This window comes from Oryzias melastigma, linkage group LG16, assembly GCF_002922805.2.
Source record: "Oryzias melastigma strain HK-1 linkage group LG16, ASM292280v2, whole genome shotgun sequence".
Classification (NCBI taxonomy): Eukaryota; Metazoa; Chordata; class Actinopteri; order Beloniformes; family Adrianichthyidae; genus Oryzias; species Oryzias melastigma.
The window spans coordinates 5,951,621-5,968,533 of NC_050527.1; the positions used below are offsets into that span (position 1 = coordinate 5,951,621).

Consider the following 16,913-nt stretch of genomic DNA (forward strand, 5'->3'; position numbering starts at 1 on the left):
TCAAATGTGTCCTCCATCATGAGAAAAATGTAGTAAGAACGTCTTACAAACAAAACTTTCATTGGAGTGACTCTCTACTAAAGTATTCAAAAAACAATAAGAAAATTAGCATGAACCCTGTTAATAATGATGAGAAAACGTGGATTCAACGCTTTTTTGGAAGTTACACAAAGCAGCTTTTAGAGCATATTCAGAGAGAAGTGTGACCTTGTGCTGCAGATCTGAATCATGCTGAAGTTTGACTTTAAACTTTTTTGCTTCAAGGGTTTACTTTTTTGAATATCCATGCAGATGGAACTTCAACTGAACCCAAAACTGCATTTATGTTGGTTGTCTGTCACAGATCTTCTTAGAAGAGGTCAATAATACCTTCTTTGACAACATATATTTACATTTTTATTCTATTTTCACACCAGTTATGAACTACGAAAAGCTTATTTGGCTCAGTCAGTTTTCTCCTCATCCAGCCTTTGTCTTAACCTTTCTCAATGACGGTCACATCTGGTTTACAAAACAATCTCACCTGTCCATCATACATCTCAACAGGACTATCCTAACTCCATAAAAAGCCGTGCTGCCAGATCCTCTATTTATTCTCGCCCCCCCCTCCCCTCCATAATTTCCATTTCTTCATTTCTGACAGATTCCCCCTCTCTGCTCAGGTCTTGTGACCCCACAGCCATGCCCTGCGCCTTGTTTGGTTTCCCCCACTGTCTCCTCTCCATTTCTGCCTTTTTGACCACCACCTCCCTCAGCCCTGTTTTCTGCCCATCCCAGGCTTTATCCCCTCATCGCTGATCTCCCTTCATCCCTCCAATCCTCATCTGTTCCTCATAGGAGCAGTGGGCTGAGTGGGTGACGGACAGACATCACGCTGTGTGTGACACCAAAAGTGAATGAGTGGAGGAGCAGTGGAAACACAGGCTGAACTTATGACAACGACCCGAGGAAGGAGAGGGAAAGAAGAGTGATAAGAGACCTTGAGAGGAGCCTTTCAGTGGTGAGTGGACGGTCATGTGGTCCTACCTGCACACTTTGTAGTCTTTACTTAAAAACTGAGGGAAAACTTTATTTGAGGCTTATAGATATAAATATTTTGGCTACATTCTCAATTTTTTATTTCAATGTTTTTTCTACAGATTTTAAAAAAATGCAACAAACTTTCCTGTCCAGTGTTTTAATGTAAAACTTACACTGGTACAAGTTAAATCCTCTTCGGTTTTTCCTGCGCGTGTGCCACATCCAACAAAAGGATTTACATGTGAGCACAACACATTGCTGGTATTATTATACTGTCAGATAATCTGAGTTGAAAGCAAAAGTCTCGTGTTGTCTGATACTTAATGCCATCAGACGTACTCGGAGGATAAAATTACGTTAAGTTGCTTTTTCCGCGGGCACTGATCTTGGTGTAAAAGTGAGGATTAAACTGACTGTTTTCAATTTAAAATAAAAAGCTTGAGGGAACCGATTGTGTTTGGCAGCGGGGATAAGAACAGTTGTAGAGTGAATGTAGACTGACATGATTAAAAACTGGTAAGAAAGGAAATGTCTCTTTAGCAGTGGTTTAAAATAAAAATGACGCAAAAAACAAAAAGTTTATTTTGATGTCTAAGATATTGTAATGCAGCTAAAATGGTCAGATTTGTCTCGTTTGATAATGTCAACTAACACAGATTAAAGTTATTTTGGTGCAAAAAAAATCAAAATTTGAATTTTTTAGTCAGGAATTCTGAGATGACACAGATATGTTACTGATTCACTGCCTAATTCCACCAAAATACCTCCACTTTTTTATCCTTCTATCTCTTTTGGTCCCATTCTACCTCCCCCATCTGCCCCCTCCCTCCCTCATTCTCATCCCACTATCTGCCCCCACTTCCCTTTCTCCATCTCTTATCCAGATGTAAAGAGCAGTCAATAATCGGATGAGAGCAGATTTGATTCAAAAGGCTTCCCTTAAAATCTCAGCCAGTAGGATTTAAAACTCACTCTCCTGCCTCTCGCCTCTTACCCTCCTCCACCCCCTTCGATCCCCTACCTACCCTCCTCTCTGGTGGTGTTAATGCACTCCACCACCCAGCCATCACTGGCACTCATTTAATCACACAAAACAATAAGCAGGGCCCCTGAAGAGAATGACAAAAGGGCAGTATCACGACTAAAACACTAAAGCCTTTAGCCCATATTACTGAAGTCATTCCTACATCTGGAACAGAAAATCCCCTGTCGCCAACTTCAGGACTGTACCACAAACTCTCTAATTTCACTGTTTTGGGCCATCGTTGCTATATGGAGCAAGCAATTAAATCAGATCTCTTTTCTCTTGGAGTGCTGCATCACTCCTTTCCCCACCTTTTCCCTTTAAACAAATCAGAGGCAAATCGGCTCGGTCATATGTTATGACAGAGACTCTCATTCAAATACTGGAAGTGAGAAGGAGAGACTGCTGTAGAGACTCAAACAATAAAATCCACTCAGGAATTTCATCCGATTGACTTTTAAGGTAAGAAAAAATGGAAAACACTCTAAAATGTTCAATTATTTGACCAAAAAAAAGTAATTACTCACTGGATTATAGTTTAATTACAATAAACTGTGTTTTTTAAGATCTGTAATTAGATCTAATTACCTATTTTAAATAAATAAACAGATTTTTAACCTTTTTTTATGAAATATATTGCTTTTTTTTAATAGTCATTTCCTTGAACTACTCAGCCCTCCGTTCAGAGAATTTGACAGCCTCATCATTTGTGTGTTGATTCCATTCACTCACACTGTATTAGTCTAACCATTAGGTGATTAGTTATTTGCTAAATACTGCCCATTTAATCAAGACATTACCAAATTTAATAGCCATCAACATTAGGTGAGGGCTCAGTGGAGTGGCACAAACTCCTTTGTCTGTGATGTCAACTCTTGTGATGGCTGTCGGAGGGGAGTAACGCTTATGGTATTATTTGGGGGCCAACAGGTCAGAGTAAACAGTGGAGGCTTGGGTTTGTGGTTTCACAAGTCGCATGTTCTAAAGCAGTGGTCCCCAAACTCTGGACACTTGGTACGCGGCTGCAGAAAAAAAAACAGTTTTATGAATTATCTGATTCTGAAGGAAGTTTTATTTTGTAAAACAAGTGGATTCTTTCCACCATGTCCGTCTGTGAGTGTCCAAATTTACTCACTACTTAGTGTTAGGGAGTATTGAGTGAATTCAGATAAATCTTGTCTTAACACATGTTGAGATGCTTGACTTTATCACACTTCTTTAGTACATTAGATAACTTCTAAAAAGTTGCTGCAAACAAAGTTGCATTCTCAATTATTATTACATTTAGAAAATTATTTGATGTTGGATTTATCGTTAATTTTAAAAGTTGAGGGGAATTTGTTATCTAATGGCTTCTAGACTAAATCGAGCATACAAAGAAGATCTAAACCAGCTGTAGATGTGTTTATTTAAAGTATGAATATTAACTTTCTCTCAAAAGTTTGGAGAAACTAGAAGTAAGCAATATTAGAGGCTTGTACAAACTTCTTTGATTTGTCATAAAGTCCTTCGATGGATTCGAGTATTTCCAGTTCACATGAAGGTGTGTCCTGCGGGTTTCTGCTGGGGCCTGCATATTTAGGAAAGTTTGCAAAGTAGACGAGGAGAGCGTTTGACTTGCAAATCAGCAATTACTTAGAGAATGATCCCAGGAAAGATAATACATGACAATCATTGCATGATGTCACAAAAGCAGGTAAGGGGTTTCCATTAATATTGCCGTGTAGTCTGAGATTTATTTCTTCTTTTTTCTCAGGAGTTCCAGCTTTGTGAACATCTCTCCTTGCATTTGTTGGTGACGGTGCCTGACAACTATCGCCATGGCGGAAATGGAGCAATTGCGAAAAGAGGCAGACAGCCTCAAAGACCAGATTACAGTCAGTTGCAATTATCTATTCCAAAAAAAGTCATGCTATGAACCGTTGTGTGGTTTATAATCAAACATCTTGGTATTCATGACTCCTCTGCTCTGGTGATTATGACCTGTTCGGTTGTGTTTACTCCTCAGGCAGCTCGAAAGGCGGTTCAGGACACCACGCTGCAGGAGGCTGCAGGTGGGATCAGTGTGGTTGGACGTGTCCAGATGAAGACCAGGAAAACTCTGAGGGGTCACCTTGCCAAGATTTATGCCATGCACTGGGCCACCGATTCTAAGTAAATGTGCAAAAGCTCTGTGCTCTGTACACACAACAAATCCTGCAATCAATACAAAGAAACTCAACACCTAAATGCAGCTAATTACAAATTTGGAAGAGATTCAACCCATAAGAAGAACCTGTGGTGTTAAATTCAGGATAAATGTGACTTCATTCATTCTGTGTCAGAAAATGTCATTTTTTTCTTTTTTACTTGATGTTTATTGTTTTTCTGTTTACTCACCAGGCTGTGTGTCAGCGCCTCGCAAGATGGAAAACTCATAGTGTGGGACACCATCACAACCAACAAGGTAAGAAAAAGACATTCCTATAAGTAGTGAAAACAAGACCTAAATATGTGTTTCAGATCAAAATGAACCTAATGTGTTGAAGCTTCAAACACACTTTGAAGGTTTCCTATTGCAGTTGAAATGTACAAAGAAATCTGCTAATCATAACTCTTTCTCATGTTATTTTGTTCTTTTTCAATCAGTATTCAACAAATTTTATATAAACACGGATGAGCTGAAATTTGATTTAAAGTTATTTTTACATTTTTTAGGTCAAGAGAAAAGTCTGTTTTTGTCTGGTTCATGAGTGCTAAATCAAAAACATGTGTTCACAGATTGAATCACTATTTACTTCATCCTTTTATTTGTGTTTAAGAGTAATAGCATTCGTTGTACAATTTTCCATGTGAGCAGAAAAAAATGTTCATATTTGTAAAGTTTGTACGGTTACTTCTGGGGATGTAAGATACGCATAAAAAAATCAATCTAGTTAGGAGAGTTACAGCAGTATTGGTTGAAAACCATAAATACAAACACATTGGTGAAAAAGTATTAAATCAATTGGGAAGTAAATAATCGGTTTCTTACTAATTTAGTCAGTTTCCCTTCCTGTTGTGCTCTTAACTGTCTGGCTTTATGTGTGCATGTGATGCAAGCAAAAAGACGTCCAATCACAATCTTGGTTCTAAAAAGTTGGGTCAGTTACAGTTAGCTGAAGGTGAACCACAGTGCACTAAACTTGTGATCATGGGGTTCTGTTTGTGCCAGAAATATGGTTTTGTGTCCACTTTCTGCATCTTTGGTTGACTGTCTATGCATGTTATGGACCAAATACTTAGATCTAATACATAGACAGTGGACCAAATACATAGATCTAATACATAGACAGTGGACCAAATACATAGATCTAATACATAGACAGTGGACCAAATACACATAGACATATTTCTGGCACAGATGGACCATCATAAAATGCATTTTCATTTATAGTTTAAAATTCTGAATGAATTATATACATCTAAATTGTATCCATTTAGGTAAACTAATTGAACTGTATCATAATGCAACTAAGTTAGTTGAATCTTTTATCTATGGATTCGTAGACCATTTACTGAGATATGTATCAAAACATAAGAAGGAAAGATTTACAACCCCAGTAAATACTTTTACCAACACACTTGAACTTTTCTTGTTAAATCTAACATCTGCATCCTTTCCGTCTGTACCCAGGTGAATGCCATCCCCCTGAAGTCTTCGTGGGTGATGACGTGTGCCTACGCTCCTTCAGGAAACCTTGTGGCTTGTGGTGGCCTGGACAACATGTGCTCCATCTACAACCTGAAGGGCAAAGATGGGAATGTAAAGGTGATGCGTGAACTGGCAGCACACACAGGTGAGAAAACAGCGTTCACGTGCATGCTCTTGTGTTTTTGTTCTCCTCATGTGGGATGTATTCGTCTCTGCAGGTTACCTGTCCTGCTGTCGCTTCATCAGCGACAGTGAAATCATCACCAGCTCAGGGGACTGCACTTGGTGAGAGCAGAATGAATAAACTGCTGCAGAAAGCGACATTGTGTCTCTGCATATTCAAAAAATGGATGTTCCTTGTTTTTCTTTCTCTGCAGTGTACTTTGGGACATTGAGACCGGGACCCAAAAGACTGTGTTTGCTGGACATCAGGGGGACTGCATGTCTCTGGCCGTGTCCCCCGACTTTAAGTTTTTCATCTCAGGAGCTTGCGACTACACCGCCAAGCTGTGGGACATTAGAGAGGGCACCTGCAGACAGACCTTTGGAGGTCATGAAAGCGACATTAATGCCATTGGGGTGAGGATGAGTTCTGCAAATTCACATTTCCAATCTGTCTATGCAAAAATCTACCTTCTAACAAACGCCTATCTTCCAGTTCTTCCCGAATGGCAATGCTGTGCTAACAGGATCTGATGATGCGACTTGCAAGCTGTACGACCTGCGAGCCGACCAGGAGCTGATCACCTACCAGGACTCCAGCATCATGTGCGGAGTGACCTCTCTGGCTCCCTCTCTGTCTGGCCGGCTGATCCTGGCAGGCTATGATGACTTTAACGTCAACATCTGGGACTCACTTAAAGCTGAGAGAGTGGGTGAGTGCCATTCAGTTTATTTATAAAGCAGCATTTTATCAACCATCACACAGGATGTCTTTTAATCTAATTCCCATACTGAGCACAAGTGCTGCACAGCTACATCACCGCCAAACAGCACCAACATTTCAACGCTCTTTTGCTTTTCTTCCACATTGTCACTCGTTTCATTATTCAGGCGTCCTGGCCGGTCACGACAACAGAGTGAGCTGCATCGGTGTGTCTGCAGACGGCATGGCGTGCTGCACGGGATCCTGGGACAGCTTCCTCAAGATTTGGAACTGAGGCAGTTCCTCAACACTGAGCAGAAAGTAGTTAAAACATCTGCCTGGCAGAAAAATGAAGATTAGGAGTTTAAGTGAGAGACAAGAAGCCACATAGGGTGAGAGGAGGGTGTTTATTTGTGCCAAGTCTTATCTTATGTTGGAGACGGAATCTAAGGGCAAGGGTTTTCTCTTCTTGTCACAGTACGTCCTCACCTATCTTCTGGTTAGGGGGAAATTTGGGACTCAAATGGGGTGGGGGGGGTCTTGGAAATTACCTTTCCTAATAGTTATTCATTGACGACAGGTAGATGTCTTCAAAGGTTTCCAGACAACAAAAGTTGCCTCATGGACATGGCGGCACACAAGATGAGGCAGAATTAAAAATGTCAGCATGTTTAAAGTCGCATGAGCTCTTCTTAGGCATCGGTTCTCACATAAATAAGCATTAAAATAATTTAGTTTTTAGATTTGGTAGACTCTCTAAATACCAGGTTTTCAAAATGTAGTTTGCTGAAATTCACATTTATGTTTTGACTGATGTAAGTGGATTTATCTGATGAGAACTTGTACAGTAGGAAAATGCTTTCTTAAGAGATTTGTCCCTAATGGTTCACTGTGCTCTTAAAATTTCCCATCAGGCTCAGAACGCCACAGTTCAAGGGTTTTGAGTATACACAGCTGTACATTTACATGGGTTCTTCCACAGATCACTTTTAACCCTATACAGATGATAGCAGCACAAGGCTTTGAGAGATGGAAAAAGCAATCAACTACTATTTGGATTTTTTCTCATTTTTTTTTTTACCCCAAATGGTTTGTTTTGAAGAATTTTAAAGCAGTGGTATATAATAAACATTGAGTTCCTTCTTAAATTGCTGTTATTTTGTGGCAAACCAACTACTTTTTATATATACTTCGTTTTTATTCTGTGTCGTTGGAGAGGATTGATTTATTTTAACAAACACATTTTTTCGATTTGTGAACAACAGTAAACATCATAGGAAAAGTTGTATGGCAGTGTCAAACTTTTATTCTGTTGGCACAAAAATTAGGGTGAAAATTTCTGACATACAAATTGGGAAAAATGTATTTACAAAAAAAATAAAAAATAAAAAAGCATTTAGTAAAGCAAAAATTTCAGCTCAAAGACAGGTATAAAAGGGTAAATACCATTTCAATTTACACAAAGCAGAGGATAGAAAATGCAGCTAATGATAAAATCCATGTATAAAACACAAAAAAGGTTGGAAATAGAACACATAAAAATGTCAGGACATAAGAAAGGAGACAATATTTCTGCAGCATCTCATCTGTTCTCCTTATCCAGCGCTACTGCCAGCACTCTTCGGTCCAGCTGTCCAAGCTTCGGTTTGTCTTGGGCAGACACCTTTACCTTCACCTGGGTAATGATGAGAAGAACGTTTGGAGATGAATTTAATCACTGGGTTCAGCTATATCCACAACACTGTTCTCATTGACTAAACTGAAGCAAATAACTGTAACCACAAATGCTGCCTGAATAAATGGTAAACTACAGCTGTCTTCTGTGTGTGCATGTTCAGACCTGGAAGCGCTGATCTCGGGGAGAGTTGTTATCCTTCAGGATCTGCAGCGGGGAGCGGCCCTCAACATCTGAGAAAAAAAAAGAAAACTTCTTAAAATAAGAAATTAGGGAGTGCACCCCACCACCTCAAACAAACATACCTTTTTGCTTCAGTTTTCCAGTCTTTCCTTTGTTTTCATTAGCGATGTTCTTCACTGCGATGCGAACGGCAAGAGGGGAGGAGCCTCCTCTGCCATTTTGCCCCTGCACACCCCTGGCTCTTAATCCAGTGGCACCAAAGCCTTTACCTAACCACTGCGGCTTGAATTCCAACTGGCTGGGACTCTTTGTGTCAAAGGTGGGACAACGGATTCCAGTACCGACCGGTGGCTGCTTTGCTTTGGAAGGAGTTGGTTGATTATTTAACACAGAAGGCAACTCCCCACTGGGCTCATTAGGCCCCTCACAAGATGGAGGGTTCTCTTCATTCTTCAGCTGTGCAGATGGGTCCACATCAGAGGAAGCTGGGGGCTCAGAGGATTCTGGTTGAACTGAGACAGAAGGGAGGGCATAGGAATGATCAGCACCATCCCCGAGAGCCTCCACTTCAACACTAGGTCCAGTGAAGGAGTTTGCTTCGTGATGCACATCAGCGTAGATCTGAGCTGAAGTTGACCCTTCGTGGCATGTTATCAGGCTCATGCTGAGTCTGTTGTGAAGAGGAGAGGCTCTTGCTTCTTCGGCCTCCTCAAAGGTGATATCCGCCTCAGTTTCTATCTCCACTTCGACCTGAGGATGCTCCAGAAGCACAAAGGGACTCGAGTCACTCATACTCTGCAGAGATGGATGAACAGGGGTGACAAGAAGATTGCCATGTTCAGCTAACGAGCCAAAGTTTTGGCTCGAGTGATGACTGAGCAGTGGCACGGTGGAAGCCAGTTCTTCACCCTCGAGGACCTCCTCAACAGAATCTGTGAAGTGTTTCTGAGGGCCTTCTGCAGCTTTGCCTTGAGTCTCATTGTGGAACAGTATACCCAGGCGGCGAGCTAAAGACCCAACTGTTGCTAAGAGAACAAAATAAAAAGTAATATCAGACTCTGTTAGACGAATAGGCCAAAATAAAGAGGTATTTTTAAAAAATATTTACCTCTCATAACGTCTCTGATAGGCGTCCGGGTTATGCCAACTGTAGGTGAGCGAGGATCCGTTATGGCCAGGGGACAATCACCTTTTAGTTTAAAAACTTTAGACTCCTGATCTCCAATCTAAGACACACACAGGAAATAAACAATTGGAATTTGTACTCAAAGCAGCAATTAGATATGCAAACAAACTGAGTAAATGCTCACCTGAATGGGGGTTCGATCTATGCCAACTGAGGGAGAGCGAGGATCAACCAGATGGCTGGTGTGGGTTTTTTTGAAGGCTGGCTCTGGTTTCTTCTCAGCTGGCACGGTCGTCTTACTCTCATTTGATCCCATAATGGCTTTTTTTATCTGCATAATTCCAAGAAATAAACGTAAAGCCAGGTGGATGGGTTCAAATAAAATAAAAAACAAAAACCTGAATAACAATTATTAACATTTAGTGCGGTTCACATCTAACTGTACAATTTAGTAAACTATTAGAATAGAATAGGAAAATACATTTTATAACAATATTTTTCACAAAAAGAAGTATGCTTTAAAAGTGTACTGAATGCCAATACAAAAATCAGTAGGTTTAGATATTTGCTGCAAATATTCATGTTTTAAGTTTTCTGATGCCACTAATTAACCTCATATGTATGATACAATAACTTATTGTTAAAATATAGGGTATTTTTCTTCCTATTGTACAAAACATTCAAATATGAAAATATCTAAACAACATTTTAAACAAAACTGGCTAATAAATTAAGACAGTGTGGCCAAATGTGTACGAATGTTCTTCTATCTTTAGCCAAACGTCGGCTAGCTAACTTTGTGACCATAGACAATAACAACTATTTCGGAAACAAAAAAATAAATCGTCCAACAAACATACCTTTCACAAGACAAAGAAATCGCAGCCTGACACCAACGTGAGGACAAAGTACTGACCAATTCAACGACATAAACAGGAACACTCAACTCTTAAAACATTTAAATGTCGTGGACTGCGTGGCTGTTACATTCAAACGAGCCAATAGAAAAGCACTTCCGCTTTAAATGCCCGGCGCTCATTGGTTTATTACTCTTATAGCAAAAAAGTGGGCGCGGCTACCACTGAGAAAGTTGAACGTTGCTAGCTTATCATTCCCTTTTCAAAAAAATACAAATTTCAATTGAGAAATTGACCGTCAATAAGCAAACTTTCAACAGACTGTTAAATTCAATAATTGTTGCTAAATATGTTGCATTAAATTTAAGTTTTTACATTAGATATTTTTTCAAATCAAGTATTATCAATCTTTTAGATTTTAAATAGCACGTGCTTATTTAATTAAGTGGCTTTATTCTTGTTCATTCTTCCATCATCTACTACATTTTTTCTGTAGATAACATTTAAGAATCAAATCAAAGCAGATGTTTGCAATCAAAGCTTTATTGCTGAATATTATATTAAAACATTGCAGTCAGGGTACAAGCAGCCTGAGCACAATTATAGTGCGCCATTATTTTACAATCAACATTATGGCATATGCAGCTATTTACAATGAAAACAATTCTGTTTTATAAGAGAAAATACAGGAAAGGGGGTAATTTAAAGAAAGCCCCTCAAAAAACTAAATGCTGTCAAAGATTTATGAGATTTGAATCATTTGGAGGCCCTTTATTGTCCCCAAACCAATCATGACATGCATACACCTCATAATAACAGTAACAGTCCTGCTGGTTTTCTAGGTATTGTAATGGCAGAAAAAATGATCACTGGAAATTTAAATTAAATTAGAAAACATTTGTAGTCTACTACTCGAAACCGTTTGATTTGAAGCTGCTCTTGTTTTTAGTGTCACAGAACCTGTGTACCTTCGGTCTGCATACCTGCCAGAGTGAACACAATCTGACATGGCGCCGCTTACTACAGAAAACAAGGAAATAACTCATGCTTTTTCCTATTTTCATGTCTAGTATTTCTGCACCTCACATGGATCATACACTTCCCTGCTTGCTACTTCCCTCCACATAGAGACTAATACTGCAAACCTGGTAAACATGGTCGTCGAAACAAACAACCACATCATCAAAATAGTGTCTAGCACAGTGGATTTCACAGTGTCTTCCTCTGGCATTTTTCGTATATCAAACCGTTAGGTTTGAGCATTTTCGTTCAATCACCCAAACATTTATATCCCAGCAGAACACATTCACACTTGATAAGCCCTCCCCTGACTGGTCCTCATTCCGTCCCGCCATCAACGTCCCTCTGGCTGAAATGAGCCAGCAGCATGTCCAAGTCTCGCCGGTCAGCGGCAGCGTAGAGAGAGCTCTCGCCCATCATGCTGAGAGCCATGCGCAGGGTTGACCAGATGTTATCGGACATTACTGTTCCTGTGATACCTCCAGGCCCCTGAGGAGCTCTCACGCCGTCACCTGCAGCCTGCCGCTGCAGAGACAGAGCTTCCAGGAAGTGCTCCACTGCCTCTCTGGAAAGATAAATATTACAAAAAATTTATATTAACATTTATAACATTTTAAACTCATTCAGACAACCACAGTTTTTTGTTTCGTTTTTTTTTCCAACCGGTGCCACAACAGGCTCCTAGTTACCATAGCTTTGTTTTTTGTTATTCTCTTGTTTTTAACTCGTTTTTGAGTGACATGGACTTTTTAAAAATTATTTTTACACATCGTGAGTGCGTTGGCATGCCTGCTACTCCTTTTTGAATTATTTTCCACCATTTCTGGGTCTGAAGTGGTCTGTAGGTGGGTCGTTTACATGATCAGCTGTTGTCCCTTGGGAACAACAAATTGCTACCAGAGATGGAACCGGAGATTAAAGGACAGGCTGAGGAGACTGTCAGGGATCCTTCTGAATTTACAAGAGTTTTTCTTATGATGGCATTGTTGCCCTCTTCTACAGAACATGTTGCCTGGGATGAATTCCCCAACAGAAACAGAAAGAAGATCGAACAAATTGGTGCGGAGATCTTGGCTTCATTCTGAGATGTCCTCTAGAGCCTGTGTTGAGTGATAGAAGGATGTTACGGAAACTGGAATCCATCATGGACAATCCGCTTCATCATCATTCTCGGCATGAGACCATGGGTGCACTGAAGAGCTTCTTTAATCAGAAACTTTGACACACTGCTGCAGGAATGGTCACTTTTGCAAATCATTCTATCAGCTATTAGACTCTACAACACTTCATAGACAATAATTATTGTTATTATTAATTTTTAAGTGTGTTTTTAGTTTAATTTATTCTATATATGCTACTTTTAATAGAGCTATGGTAACAATGTCTTCTTTGTGGTATCAATAAAGTACTATTCTATAATCTAATCTGAAATTAGTTTGCTTTCACTAGTATAAAAAAACAACATATTTTTCAACAGGTCCACAACTTACTGAACATCTAAAGACAACAATGTTTATAAAAATTCCCCACCTGTGGGCGCCTAAGTTAACACAGCTGATTCCCAAATTATAGCGACTGCGGACGAAACCTGGCTGAAGTTCCAGAGCTCTCCTGTAAGCCGCTACAGCCTCTTCTGACCGGTTCCCATTAGCTAGAGTAGCTCCCAGCTTATTCCACAGCAGATAATCCTGTCAGGAACAAAAAAAGGGAAAAAAGCGGAGTTAAAAGAAAAAAAAATAAAACAGTATGTGGTGAATATCTGAGATGAGGATCTCTGCTCTAACCTGGGGGGTGACAGAGAGAGCAGCACTAAAGCAGTCCACCGCTTTGTCATATTCTCCACTGAGATTAAAGAGGACCCCTAGGCCACACTGCAGCTGTGGGTCCACCTGGGTGGGGTCTGAGTTGGCTGCCCGTAGGAACATAGACTGGACATCAGTAAATAGTGATCTGTGCAAAATAACCAAAAAGAAAAGAATGGGAAAAAGCTAATTAAAACCGTTACAACAACAAAAAAAAAACTCTAGTACATATATATTTAGAGGTCCAAATTTCCACACTCACTCTGGCAAAAGGGACCCGAACCTCTCGCTCTCCTTCTCCCTGTTTCCAGGGCCGTCTTTTTGGCGTTCACGCTCGTGCTGCTCCCACACAGAGCGATATTTAGGATTGTGCTTCAACCAGTCACGAAGCGTCTCACAGGCCTGCCTGTGCAGCGACTCATTCGTGAAGCTAACAGCCAGCGCCATCAGCGCTGTCAAATTGTCCTTCTTAAGATCTATACACCTAAGAATAACAATGAGAAGCAGAACAATGTCACTCAGAAATATTAGAGTATATCATGGGGGGGGAGACAATGTTATAAGACTGTCATTCAGAAAGAATCCAAGTTTAGAGTTTTGTTTTCTTCCAATTGTTAAAAAATAGCATTTCATTTGTAAAAAAGGTTGAAATAAATATTGTTAAACATGCAGCATCGTCTAATTTAACTTGGGACAAATTTGTGTTTTGGACATAAATCTTCAGGATTTTTCACTTCTGCGTTCTGACCTGCGGAGGGCGCTGATGGCAGCAAACTCCTGCTCGTTTTCTGCTTGACAGGTGCCCAGATATTGCCAAGCCTGCAATTTAAAAGTAATTATAGATACATATTTTTCCTTTGATTGAAAAAAACTTATTAACAAAAATGGAAAAGAAAAACAGTGACTATTATCAATAATAATTAACAAATGTACTTTTCGTTAAAAAAAAATGGCTTAAACTCGATGTTGACTTTTCGCATTAAAATAATGAGAAAGCAAATGTTTATTAACTAAAAACAACAACAGGATCTCTCACCAGCTGGTTGTCTGGTTCCTTCTGTACCGCACTTTCAAAGAACCGCACGGCTCCGGGTATGTCCCCTGCCTCCATCCTTTTAACCCCCTCTGACAAAGGGTCCGGATGGGACAGGTAAGGATTATCTTCTTCAAACTGATAACCCTTAAATAAGCAGAAAAAAACCACAAACGAATTGCACTAAATATTTTAATGGTGACAATTTTAAAGATTATACACAAACATGTTTTCTAGCAGAATGTAAAATACCAGATGCAACATTTTTAAGGTTTCAACATCACCGTTCCTCAAAGGATTCGTGCATGGAGGAGGTTGACAGCTACCTTGTCATAAGAAGTGCTGAGTAACTGATCAAAGTCAGACAGCCAGGGATGGCTCTCTGCATCTCTCTTGGCCATCTCCTCCCACTCCTGCTGCAGCTTCTCCCAGAAATCCACATCACTCTGACAAAATGACAGATCCACTTTACTGTTTCCCACAAAGTTCAAATCATTTCTCTACAGTGCAGACACAATTTGACTTTTGTTATCCACAGAAAAATAGAGTGTATGACTGAGTCAAGAAATAACTTCATCCAAATTAGGATTAAATTGCTTTAACAAGGACACATTCAGACAAAATTATTTATACAGTTTGGGAATGAGAAATAGCTCTCAGTCAAAAGCTTTGGTTTAGACATAAGATTGGCATCTCTGATCAAGGTGTGGCTTGTTTTTTTGATGATCTGTCAAATAGATCCCAATCTACACAAATATCTACAATTCTCTCTAAAGTCTCCACCTCTCTTGCTCTCGAGGTTCTAATACCTATCTCGTTAATATCAACAACTTGTGTCAAAACTTGTCAAATGCATCGTACCATTTTTATGCTGATGACACATTCATTTATTGTTGCTCTCTGTCACTTACACAAGCTTTGAGTTTTTACAGTCTGCTTCTAATGTAACCTTCAGTCATTAAAAATACTCTTAAATGCAGAGAAAATCAAAATGATGGTATTTTCACACAAACGTAAATTACTGGAGAACCCTCTGGTTTTAAAAGCGTAGGAGGGAATTGACTCTGTGATATATCGCGATATTTTGTATCAATTTAAAATGCAGACAAGACAATATTTAATTAATAATTTACGAGTGTCCTTCAGCGTCCTACTTTTGTGTTCCACCTAAAACCCTAGACCACTAGGTGGCAGCACACGGAGCCTCTGTGAGCAGCTCTACACTGCATCTTGCGAGAACCAGCTTCGGATTTTGTTGTTATAAGTCATGTAATACTTAGTTTTTACTTGGGATAGGTACAGAACCGAAAGTCTGTGCCACGTTGATGCTAATATCAGAATGTAGTTGCATTGCTTAATCTTGTGGTCATTAATTAAAACTAATTTTACAATTTCATTACAGTGAAAGACTTTCACTGTAATGAAATTGTAAAATTAGTTAAAATTTAGTTACTTTAACATTCTCATACTGTTTAAAACGTTTGCACCCTATTTCTGATTGTTTTACGTATATTGCAATTAACAACACAAAATTACTTTGCAGCATTTCAATTTTAAACTGTAAAAATTCAAATGTTATTGTTTTACTTAATATAGTTAGGTTTTGAGATGTGTGCTGTTGACCTCCTGGCCAGGACACTCTTGCAAAGAACATCTTGATCTCAATGTATTTTTTTTATCTGATTAAATAAAAGTTAATAAAAATAAATGTTTGGCTCACCTCCACTGCAGCTTTGGCTTGATGAAAATCCGGCCCTGTTGTGGCAAACTCGTCTACCCATGCCTCAGCTGACTCCTCTGAAACCTGAAAAACAATAAAACCATTAGTGGTGGATGATAACACTCTACTACTTAAGAAATCTGATGAGAATGGAGGTCTGAGATGCTTCAAGCAGAAAAACAAGAATAAAAGTAACGCAAAAGCAGTGGAAATGACAGCAGAAAAAAACAAAAAGCTTTTATTTCTATTTCCTCCTTGAGCCTAAAAAGGAAAAAAAACGAATGTCTGCTCAGCTTATCTAAGAGTCTATACGTTGGATAAAGATCTATGATAAATACTAGAAGCAAAGCTTTAAATAAAAAAAAAAAAATTGGCATAACTATCCCTAATGCCGCCGCCACTGCAAAGGTCCTACCTGCCTGACGACTTTGGCCCACTGCTCTGCTTGTTTAGCTTTAACTTTCTCAATCTTCTGATTCATCTCCTGAGGTTCCAAGGGAAGACTTCCTCCCCCCGTCTTCACCAGGAACTATGACGTGATGTGGGAGGGGTTTGGCAAGGGTAATGATTTGAGGGTAAGGAAGCAGTGGGTAGGGACATTTTTGAAGGGGTTGGTGGAACAGAGTCGGGCTTTTTGTCTTTGTTACATGACAAATAAAAAGCATGAAACGGTGATGATGGCAAGCCAAAGGGGGCGAAGCATATGTCAATGTTGCATGGTTATGGAATAAATGTAATTTGACCGGGACAGTCCGTTTTGGATTCTTTGGGTTGAAAAAGCTAACTTTAACTGTTTCTTAACAAATATAAATAAAGCAAATAAGACGTGCTAAACAGGAGGATAAGCTTCTTCTGAATTCACTGCTGCCTCTATCATTTGAAGGGATTGTGATTAAGAGAATGAATGAATGAAGA

General features: G+C 39.5%; 3 protein-coding genes across 6 annotated transcripts in view; 1 reads left to right on the forward strand and 2 right to left on the reverse strand.

Moving 5' to 3' along the window:
- Positions 1–833: 833 nt before the first annotated feature.
- On the forward strand, positions 834–8,110 carry gnb3a (guanine nucleotide binding protein (G protein), beta polypeptide 3a). 2 transcript variants are annotated; one of them, XM_024267860.2, is made up of 9 exons: positions 834–1,000; positions 3,801–3,921; positions 4,053–4,198; positions 4,427–4,490; positions 5,700–5,862; positions 5,936–6,002; positions 6,095–6,296; positions 6,376–6,592; positions 6,771–8,110. In XM_024267860.2, exons 2-9 carry the CDS (start codon positions 3,865–3,867, stop codon positions 6,875–6,877), a joined length of 1,023 nt encoding a protein of 340 aa, XP_024123628.1. In that variant the 5' UTR covers positions 834–1,000; positions 3,801–3,864; the 3' UTR covers positions 6,878–8,110. The 2 variants fall into 2 exon arrangements, with proteins under 2 accessions (XP_024123628.1, XP_024123629.1); XM_024267861.2 differs by lacking the exon at positions 834–1,000 and adding an exon at positions 2,300–2,506.
- cdca3 (cell division cycle associated 3) lies at positions 7,869–10,580 on the reverse strand. The gene is made up of 6 exons (XM_024267840.1): positions 10,427–10,580; positions 9,751–9,897; positions 9,549–9,666; positions 8,563–9,465; positions 8,423–8,490; positions 7,869–8,257 (listed from the first exon to the last, which is right to left on the reverse strand). The coding sequence occupies exons 2-6, from the start codon at positions 9,880–9,882 to the stop codon at positions 8,165–8,167; spliced, it is 1,314 nt and encodes a 437-aa protein (XP_024123608.1). The 5' UTR covers positions 9,883–9,897; positions 10,427–10,580; the 3' UTR covers positions 7,869–8,164.
- A 366-nt stretch (positions 10,581–10,946) lies between these two features.
- The window catches only part of pex5 (peroxisomal biogenesis factor 5), an 11,109-nt gene continuing 5,142 nt past the window's right edge, over positions 10,947–16,913 (reverse strand). For all 3 annotated transcript variants that reach the window (XM_024267787.2, XM_024267788.2, XM_024267789.2), the window contains 8 exons: positions 15,999–16,082; positions 14,605–14,724; positions 14,282–14,425; positions 13,994–14,064; positions 13,508–13,729; positions 13,228–13,393; positions 12,974–13,131; positions 10,947–12,008 (listed from right to left, as the gene is read on the reverse strand). In XM_024267787.2, coding sequence (XP_024123555.1) covers positions 11,762–12,008; positions 12,974–13,131; positions 13,228–13,393; positions 13,508–13,729; positions 13,994–14,064; positions 14,282–14,425; positions 14,605–14,724; positions 15,999–16,082 — 1,212 coding nt within the window. In that variant the 3' untranslated portion in view covers positions 10,947–11,761. The remainder of the gene's footprint in view (positions 12,009–12,973; positions 13,132–13,227; positions 13,394–13,507; positions 13,730–13,993; positions 14,065–14,281; positions 14,426–14,604; positions 14,725–15,998; positions 16,083–16,913) is intronic.